Source organism: Pistacia vera, unplaced genomic scaffold (genome assembly GCF_008641045.1).
Source record: "Pistacia vera cultivar Batoury unplaced genomic scaffold, PisVer_v2 Contig336, whole genome shotgun sequence".
NCBI classification, from domain to species: Eukaryota; Viridiplantae; Streptophyta; class Magnoliopsida; order Sapindales; family Anacardiaceae; genus Pistacia; species Pistacia vera.
Window position 1 is genome coordinate 67,388 of NW_022196153.1, and position 10,097 is coordinate 77,484.

Consider the following 10,097-nt stretch of genomic DNA (forward strand, 5'->3'; position numbering starts at 1 on the left):
TGGTAGCGCTGAGAACAGAGTCCTTTCATTAATAATTGATCCCATTTCAATCATGCCAAGACAAGTAAAATCACAATGAATTTTCGAATCCAAAGGGCAATTACATTGACGAGCTGAATGTCAACCACCCAGGGAATGGTCTTCCGAGAATTTATTGGTTATATACATTATATATCTTTTAGCTGAAGACTAAAGTTTCATTCACTGGGAGATCTCTTGATAACTTTAGGTGCTGGTGCTACAATCTTTCCTTTATACGGAATAAGTTGTAAGGAACATTTATTGTGTACTTCTATTATCGTTCTGTGAATAAGGAGATACTATTTATGATAATTGAATTTTGTTTTTCTTGAGACTTATATTAAGAGCACGATAGATTAAAATCATGTTCCAAAACAGATTTAAACATACTGAGATTTGAATAAATTTTTTTATGAGAAAGAAAGTTTTAGATTACATCAAAATCTCAGTATGAGTAATGATCAGAACGTGAAGTCACTGCAAGAAAAAATATTTTTTACAACCAGGCAAAAGTAATTGCAGGTACCCCACATTTAGTAACTAAACTCCAATTAGTCGATCAGAAGGAATAAAATTCTAAGGTCCATTTATTCTCGTTTTTAGCGTCTAAAATTAATATTTTGCGACTAATGTGATTTGTTGTCCAAAATATCACATCAGCGACTAATTTATTTGGTTGCCAATTCTTGCGCGAACACAATTGGCAACTACAACAAAGGATTCTGCAACTAAAATTATGGTTACAGAAAACAATTATTTGCAATTACTGAATAATTGTTAAATTAGATGCAAATACTTATTAATTAATTTGTAATTATTTTTATTAGTTACAAAATAATACAATTACCGAAATATCCAAGTTTTTGACAATAATTACAAAGGGTCCAAGGTACATTTGGCAACTAATTATTTTTTGCATATTACAATTAGTTGCAAAAACTCATGTATAGCAATTAAAATGTATTTAGTCGCTAAAAGTTGATGAATTTTTTTGAACCCAACTTTCCTCGTAAAATGAAAAAATATTATTTTAATTTGTGACTAAAATTACTGTTGTGTAACTAATTAGTTAGTTGTAAATTATCTTCTTTTGGCAATTAAAATTTTAGTTGCCAAATGTATAGTAAATTTTGAACGCCCTAAATTCCCGCTTGAAATAAATTGAAATAAATTATTTTCTTTTGGCAACTAAGATTTTAGTTGCCAAATGTATGGTAAATTTTGAGCGTCACATGTTCCCGCTTGAAATAAATTAAAATTTTGGGTATGTTATTTTGGCAACTAAAGTTATAGTTGTTAATAGGATTTTTTTTGCAATCAAAATGTTAGCCACTAAATATTGTTTATTAAAAATAATATATACTACTAGTAACCAAAATCAATTTTATTGTTTGATTCTATTTTTGCCGCCTACATTACCATCTCTTTGATTCTACTTTACCATCTCTTTGATTCTACTTTTGCCGCCTACATTACTCCATTGAAGGTAACTTTTATTTTTATTTTTATGTCAAAGTTCATTCTTTTATAGATGGTATTTCAATTTTATTGTTTGAATTTCAATCCCTTTTTTTACAATATTTGCTTTAATTTGTTTAAGCATCTGTTGTTAGTGAGTTCCTAAATGGGTGGCTGTAACTTCGTAATGGGTGATTTTATTTTTGTCTTCTCTTTTATCTGACATTACAATGGGTATTATAATTGTAATGAGTGCTTTAAATTCGTTTATTGTTACTAATTAACGAATGGTGTTTAATTTTATTTTTGTCTTCTCTTTCATATGACATTACCATTTTTTCCTAAAACTTTTGCTTAGCCGCTATTTCACTCGTTTGTACAAACCCTCATAGTTGACCTCTTTCTGGCACTGGAACAACAGTTCTAGTTTCTACCACTCTCGTTCAGTAGACAACGACTCGCTCACTGACTCTGGTGCTTATTTTGTGCCTATTTCGACAAAGATTGTTAACTTCGGTGAGTTTTGGTAAAGCGTTTCCCAAACACCCAAATGTAGCGATGTTTAGAAAAATGTAGAAACTGAACCTAATCGAGAACTGAACCAGTTTTTTGTTTACCTGAAAACCGTTCGATTGTGGTCCACAAAAATATAAAAAACTGAATTTCCAATTTTGAAAAACAAAAATTAAAAAGTAAACAATTTTTCCTTAAAATTTAAAAAGTAAACAAATTGAAAAGTCCCTAAATCCTTACAATTAAAGAAAAACAAAACCCCAAACTCGGTTTTAGGGTAACATAACATAACATAAAATAAAAAAATAAAATAAAATAAAATAAAAAGGGTAAGCAATTTTGCACAAAAGTTTTTGAAACTTAAAATTAAAAAGATGGTAAACCCACTTATACAAAATCCCCAAACTAATTTTACCCTAAAACGCAAAACACTCTCCACTTCTCCACTCCGTTTGCATCTTCTTCTCCATTTTTCCACACCACATATAAAACATTACAAAATCCTACTGCTTTACTTCTGAACCCAGAAAAAGAAGGCAGAGAGTTTTTAGAGATTAAAAATAGGTGATGAATCTTAAAGATTGGTGTGTGTATTATACAATAATGTTGTTGTTGATGAAATTCCATTTCTATTAAAACCAACAAAGGCTGATTTCTGCAAGAAGAAAGATCCAAAAAGTGCTTCTTTGCTTCTGAAACCAAAATGAAGACCAGGAATTTGGTGTTGCTGATGTTATGTGTTACCGTTATAGCTCCTATTGTTCTCTATACTGATAGATTCTCTGCCTCTTTCAAGGCTTCTTCTTGTATGTTCTCTTCTTCTTCGTCAATTAATTTATTTTCCTATCTCAATTTCATACCTTGTTTCTTCTTCCTCAATTAACATTTTTCTGGGTTTGTTTCGTTTTTGCAGCTAGAAACCAATTTCTTGAAGATCTTTCAGCTTTTGTAAGTTTTTTCAACTTTCCTTTTTCACCCCTTGTCTTTCAATCAAGATAAGATATTAAAGTTTCAATCTTTCTTCGTTTTTTCTCTTCAGACTGTCGGTGGTGATGCCAGCCATCTAAATCTTCTTCCCCAGGTGCTTGTATGTTCATGGGTTTTTTGTTTAAATAGTTTCTTACTTATAAAACTCAGATCTTTATATATTATCCCTTCAAAATCTCATTTTTTTTCTTCCTTGTTGCATATAGGAATCTTCCACAACCCGTAAAGTACCCATTGGAATAGTTTATTCAGGTTGGCTTTTTCATTCTTTCTCATTGTTTGTGTGGTGAATTCAAGAACTTTTGTTGGGAAGTTGTCAGTACTTGTATCTTATGGGTTAAATTTGCTGTATGAGCAGAATCAAGATAGCATAAATTAGCTAGAGTTTTGTCCTCAGTCAATTATAAATTAGCATAAATTTGCTGTATTGCAAACTTTGCTAACTGATTAACATTGGATAAAGGGAACTGAAACAAAGTTAGAACTACATTTTCCTTTGGCTAAGATGCTAGAGGATAGATATGAGAAAAAGGGAACTGAAACAAAATGGAAGAATCGAATACTGCCGCAAGATGAGAATGATATGCTGAGTGAGAAAACGCAAGAGGTAGCGAATTTGAATTGTATATGCTAAACTTATGTGCATTATAAGCCTTTAACTAATATGGCCTCTGCTTAATTGCTTTTATGTGGTTCACTTGATCAGTGAATTTCCTTCTATAGAAAGTATATGTATTCTAGCTCTTAAGATAAGGTGCACAAAAATTATACTTTGTTGAGGTGGCAAAAGGTGTTATTTTTACATTGTGATGAGAGAGTACCTCAATTTGGTGCCTTTTTTTCCTCTTCTTGGGAGCTTTAGCTTCTACTTCAGTTGTATTGGACTCTTCTGTTGCATTCTCTTTACCTTCAACGCATTGGCAGCATGTTGTCATGTGAGGCATTTGATGAGTCTGGATGTAATTATGGTGTTTCAGAGTTGTGAGTCTTAGTCATGTTTACTGAGCCTTCCTTGATTAGATGACATTTTTATGACTTACTATGATTTTATAATCTGTTGTTCAGCGTATAATTGATCTGAAGGTGAGACTATGCTCTGAATCTTGCAATAACCAGCTCAAAAAGATATTGAAGACAAGGGTGAGACATTATGTAACTACTAATTAGCATAGATTTTTGCTTTTTATTATTACTATTGTTATTAGCTAATCTTACCAGCATTAACTGAAATGTTTTTGTTTAATTAGAATAGTTAAAGTTATAGCAAGTTTAGTGCTAGTTGCATGATTGACTGAGGATAAATTATTATATTGTTATATATAATGCAGTGTATAAATTAAAATGTTGTTATTTTTGGATATCTTTTAAAAGTGTTGTGATAGAGGAAATGTTGTATATAGCAAATAGCATTGGAAATTTTTTAGTATCAAAAAGTAATTTAGTATAATTGCATTCCACATTCAGAGTCTAAAATGATTACAATTAACCACTAAATTTTGGTTACCAAACGATACATTTGTCCACTAATAAAAAAGTCGCGAAAACTTATTGGATTTCATATTCAGCGTTTAAAATTACTATAATTAACTACTAAATCTTGGTCACCAAAAGATACATTCGATCACTAATAAAATAGTCACGAAAACCTATTAGATTCCACATTTAGCGTTTAAAATTATTATAATTAACTATTAAGTTTTGGTCACCAAAAGATACATTCGGTCATTAATAAAATAGTCGCGAAAACCTATTGGATTCCACATTCAGCGTCTAAAATAATTATAATTAACTATTAAATTTTGGTCATCAAAAGATACATTCGGCTACTAATAAAATAGTCGTGAAAACCGTTTGGATTCTACATTCAGCGTCTAAAAGTATTACAATTAATCACTAAATTTTGATCACCAAAAGATATATTCGTCGACTAATAAAATAGTTGCAAAAACTTTTTACGAAATTACCCTTACACCTTTGGCATCTAATTTTTGTGGGATTTACGATAAATTATTAGACATTAAAAGGTACATTTTGTAACTACTTGATTAGTTGCTATATAATTTTACCAAATTACACTTGAATTTTTAGCGTCTAAGTTGGGGGACTATTTTGACTAGCATTTAGCGACTATTTTGCTAGTCGCAAAAAAAAAAATTTCCGCGTCTAAACAAAAATTCAGACGTGCAAAGAATCTACGGTAGAGATACTGCAACTAAGGGGTACCTACCAAATTTAGATGAGAAAAATGGCTTAGCATCTAAATGTGAGATGCAGAATGCCAATTTTCTTGTAGGGAGTTTTTGAGAAGATTAACTAAACTATATGTTGATCACAAGTATTGAATCACTCAACAAAACTCGTCCAAGTTTGAAATTAACTCCCAAGGTGATTGTACCTTTACGTATTAATAAGGAGAGTGAAGTCCTTTTAGTCATTTCAGAGTTATATTGATAACATTTTTTTATAAACTTCTTGGCATCTGATTGCGACCAAAAGCATTAAACATCACACGTGTCAACAAAAGGTTTCCTATCACTTTAAAGCTGAACTGGGCTTTCTTTTACTAATCAACTGTAAAATTAAGGTACCATTCCGTTCTTAATTTGCAGATGAAGGTGTGCAGGATTCCGGTGTAGCCCAGAAGAGAATAACATGAAGTTGCGGACGTGTACAGAGGAGACACGTGGTGGTTGTTGGAGAACAAATATAGAAGACGGAGGAGGATTGGGTTTGAGTTTGTTGAGGAGTGACCGCGTGAGAGTGAGTAGATATATATGTTTGTTGTTTTGTTTTATTATTTATGAAACGCAGGTCAATATTTTGAGTTACCGTGTGAGGTTGAAATGGATATATGTCTATTTATTAGGAGTAATGTTGCCTTTATATCATCCTTTATACCATTTTTATTACACTATGATCATTTTACTAATAAATAATAATAATTTTATTATAATATTAAAAATTAAAAATAATTAAAAATTTATATATACCACATATAATATAATGAAAATAGTGTAAATATAGCATTACTTATTTATTATTGTTATCATTTGTTGGCTTGATTTTACGGTTATAATTGTTATTGAATTAAATTTTATACATAGTCTTTACACATGTGATATATTTGGAAACTTCTTGTGATTATAAGTAAAACTTGGTGAGCTGCTAAGCAAAATTTCCTTCCCTATTAATATTACTAACATGAGCCATTGAATGATGAATGTTAATAAGACTTTTGATACTAAGATAAAAAAATCAAAATTTTCTTATATACAGTAAAATCTCTCTATAGTGATACTCTATATAAGAATAAATTTTATATAGTCATAAAAAATTTTAGTCCCAATTTAGGATAGTCATGGATAAGAATAAACTTTACATTATAATAAGTTATAATTTTTCTAATTCTCTCATTAAGGAAAGTTGCCTCCACATAGTAATAATTATCTGTATATTACAAAAAATATATATTATGTTACATTAAAGGTTTAAAATGAAATAAAATAATTATCTAAAGTTGTTTGGGACAATGATTTATACTTTAAAATTGTTACCACATATTTTAACTTGCGAGTCTGTAATAACTCGCTAGCATGAACACCTTCTTGTTAAAGTCAAAATCTTTTTAGCTCCTCAAGCACGTTTAAAGCTTCATGGCACGAAACTTTTTATATTTCCGTACTATCGTCCTCAAGATTATTTGCTTTCTCTTCTTGTCTTATTGTAACAATAATTTCTTCTTCAGTTAAAGCATACACAATTTGTTGCTCATTTGGATGATCGATAAAGAAATTAATATCTATTTGATTACTGTAGTGAAGTTGTCGAATCTGATAACTCAATTATGCAATGATTCTTTTATTCTCCTCATCCACTTCATTTGTAACTTGCAATTCATTGACATTGGAGGGCCTAATTTTGTAATGCTTAAAACCATTGGCAATTGTTTGTGGCTTCACATCAATTGATGACACTTATCTTTGCTGGTTTCAAGACACGATCTTCTATCTGTTTTAAAAGTAGACAATTGAAGCGCTGAATTGAAATCCTGATATTACTAAAATATGAATTGAAATCTTAATACTATATTACTAAAACGTAACATAAAATAAGAAATAAAAAACCAACAATGGGGTGGCCGAGTGGTAAAGGCTTGGGGCCAAGAGATTTGTTCCCCCTGTGGTCTCAGGTTCGAATTACAAGAATGGTTGCTAATATTGTTGGCAGGCTTGCTCTGTTTTGGAAGCCTTGTTTAGGGACGGGGGACTAGTCGAGGTGCACATAAGTTGGCCCGGACACCATTGGTAATAAAAATAAAAAAGGAAATCAAAACAATAATTTTAATTTTTGTAACTACACCTCTATTAAATTATAACCTCCTCATAGTAATAAAATTTGTTGATCCCACCATTATGACTATATAGAGGTTTTACTGTATTTATATGATATGCAAAATATCAAACCCCCTACACAAAATATCAAAAAACCCCTATTCTTTAATATTATATCAATTTAGTTTCGGCTCCTGGTTCCGGTTTCAATTTTTTGGAATCGAAACCTACCTTGTTACAGCCAATTCCGAGTAGGAACCGAAACCGACATCCGGGTACCCGTCAGTTCTAGTTCTACCCTAAAATTTTGTTCATCCCTAAATGTGATAATCTAAGTAATATAAGATGACATTATCTCAGTAATGGAGGATAACCCCAACCAAACAGCCCTTTAGGAGTTGTACGTATCACCTTATTTTTGAATTATGAAACCGCTAATTCCATTTTACGTTCAATTATTAGTTAAGTGTATATCCCCACAAGTTTCTCTAAATACCCAAAAAACAAAAAACAAAAAAAACAAAAAAACAAAAAAAACAAAAAAAACAAAAAAACAAAAACAAAACAAAACAAAACATTATTATCAATTTCCTTTCAGGTTCTCATAAATTTATTCAAGTATGAAAGTATTATGTTATTGCATTCTTTTCTTTCAGATTCTTGATATTATATTATTTCCTTTGCTTAAGGTTTGATGATTTTTTAAAAGTTTTTGACGAAATATGGAATGCACAATCATTACAGCTTTTCCTTGATCCCTGCTGGCTATGATCAAAGAGTAATTTTGTCATTCAATCAATCCCTATTTTATGTGATTGATTGAATAATTACATTTATTTGTATTCATTATTTTCCACTTTTACATTTACAAAAAGTGTATAAATTAGCCATTGTACAGGTTTATACAATATGAAAAATACAGAAAATTTTCTCCCTTCTCTCTTCTCTTTGGCATACGTTGGCAGTATCAATATCTTGAACTGCTGCTCTTTGCCTCTCCATATCGATTCCTGACATGGTATCAAAGCATGGTCTTTAACCTTCCGCTCAAACAAGCCTCTCTTTTCTGTCCCTGAAACCAAACAGAAAACTCGGTTTAGTTTTTTTTCTTCTTTCTTTTGCAAATGGCAGATAATCCAACCTAGCCCAAACTCAATCAAATACAACAAACCAAACAAATGCAAGCCCAAATCCAACTGGCCCAGATCAAAACCAAACCAGTCCACTCCCAACCAGCTTAATCCTAATAAGCCCAAACACACAAACCAGGCCTGACCCAGCCCGTTACCCATATGGAATGTCGGGTTATGACTCGGATTCTTTTACCCAAACGAACCTCGACCTAACTTCTCTTGGAATATCGGGTCATAACCCGGACTCTTTTCCTCAAACGGGTTCGGATCCAAATCCTTACCGTACCCATTTCACATCATCCCAGCCACCGACAACAGTCGCCCTGAACCAAGCGACGTTCTTTTCTCACCAGTTTCCGATGGACCAGAATTAGTCCTTGTCAAACAAACCCTTACGGGTTTTGATAATTATGCATCCTGGGCTCCCAATTTCTGGTGAGCCCTCATCACAAAAGACAAAGAACCCTTCCTCGACAAATCCTTCTAACAGCCACCACAACCACACCTCCAACGCCACTGGAACCGATGCAATACATTGGTCCACTCTTGGATCAGTAACTGCATCTCTACAAACGTATTGGCAGGACTCCCACCGATAGAGATGGCCACCGATATCTGGGCATACATCAAGGAGATGTATGGGAAGCTCGATCTCGCCAAAACATACACTCTCCGACAGCAGTTGATTGAACTCAAACAGGGGAACACTTTGGTGATGACATATTTCAATCGGCTCTCTACCATTTGGAATGAGTTGGACGCCGCTAAGGAAACACTTGAAGGGTCGCACGAAACCATCCACCAGTACCAGAGGATCCAAGATCGCGATCCATTGTCGCAATTTTTGCTTGGGTTGAACGAAAGCTTTTATGCTTTTCGTACCCAAATCCTAGCCACGTCTCCACCACCCACTCTCCGCTGGAGCTTTCAACTGGTGGTGCAGGATGAAAGCCAATGCCAGTTACACTCCGATTGGCCATCTGCTAATCCACTTGTTTTTGCAGGAGTCAAAGAAAATGGCGATGAGAACTCGTGGCTAGGGCAACTTGCAAAAGAGAAGGGGGTTAATTTATATGCAAAGATGAACGGCCCAGATTTCATCTTGCGATCTAATGGTCAAAAGCTCATTGCGTTTTTAAACGCATCTAACAGCTCGAATTGAGCCACGTCACAGCAAGGGTCATATCGGTCAACAAACTTGTCAAATGGGCCCAATTCTTGGTCAAATGGATCCAGAAACGGGTCCAATGGGTCTAGAAATTCATGATCTAATCAGGGCCAATTATATTGTGAATATTGCAAGAGAAGAAACCATGATCGAGACCATTGCTAGAAATTACATGGTCGTCCTGATTCCTACAACAAAGACAAAAATAATAATTCTTTTTCTTTCCAGGTTGACTCCGTTTCTTCTAAAAATCAGCAAGCACCTGTTCTCAATTCGGATCAATATAATCAACTGCTCTAGCTTCTGAATAATGCTCCCACCGCACCTACAACATCTTATGCATGTACTTCTTACTTCTTCAATTTAATTACTTTTTAAATGTGGATTATTGATTCAGGGGCTAGTGATCACATCATTTGTCACCCTAAATTTTTCAACACTATTTGCACTACCTCATCCACCTCTGTTTGCATGCCAAATGGGGAC

The 10,097-nt window shown here is 33.0% G+C and overlaps 1 protein-coding gene across 3 annotated transcripts; it reads left to right on the top strand.

The window, feature by feature from the left end:
• The first annotated feature begins 2,434 nt into the window (after positions 1–2,434).
• LOC116137870 (probable galacturonosyltransferase 4) lies at positions 2,435–4,339 on the top strand. 3 transcript variants are annotated; one of them, XM_031423573.1, is made up of 6 exons: positions 2,435–2,798; positions 2,906–2,940; positions 3,032–3,073; positions 3,186–3,231; positions 3,462–3,586; positions 4,045–4,339. In XM_031423573.1, the coding sequence occupies exons 1-6, from the start codon at positions 2,696–2,698 to the stop codon at positions 4,144–4,146; spliced, it is 453 nt and encodes a 150-aa protein (XP_031279433.1). In that variant the 5' UTR covers positions 2,435–2,695; the 3' UTR covers positions 4,147–4,339. The 3 variants fall into 3 exon arrangements, with proteins under 3 accessions (XP_031279433.1, XP_031279434.1, XP_031279436.1); XM_031423574.1 differs by having other exon boundaries at positions 2,435–2,731; XM_031423576.1 differs by having other exon boundaries at positions 3,443–4,339.
• Positions 4,340–10,097: the final 5,758 nt, after the last annotated feature.

What these genes read in the sequence shown, in the direction of transcription:
- LOC116137870 (XM_031423573.1), top strand. Translation starts at nt 2,696, where the DNA reads ATGAAGACCAGGAATTTGGTGTTGCTGATGTTATGTGTTACCGTTATA. An exon ending in TTGAAGATCTTTCAGCTTTT is followed by an intron (nt 2,941 to 3,031) that starts GTAAGTTTTTTC and finishes TTTTCTCTTCAG; the next exon opens with ACTGTCGGTGGTGATGCCAG. An exon ending in CATTGGAATAGTTTATTCAG is followed by an intron (nt 3,232 to 3,461) that starts GTTGGCTTTTTC and finishes AAACAAAGTTAG; the next exon opens with AACTACATTTTCCTTTGGCT.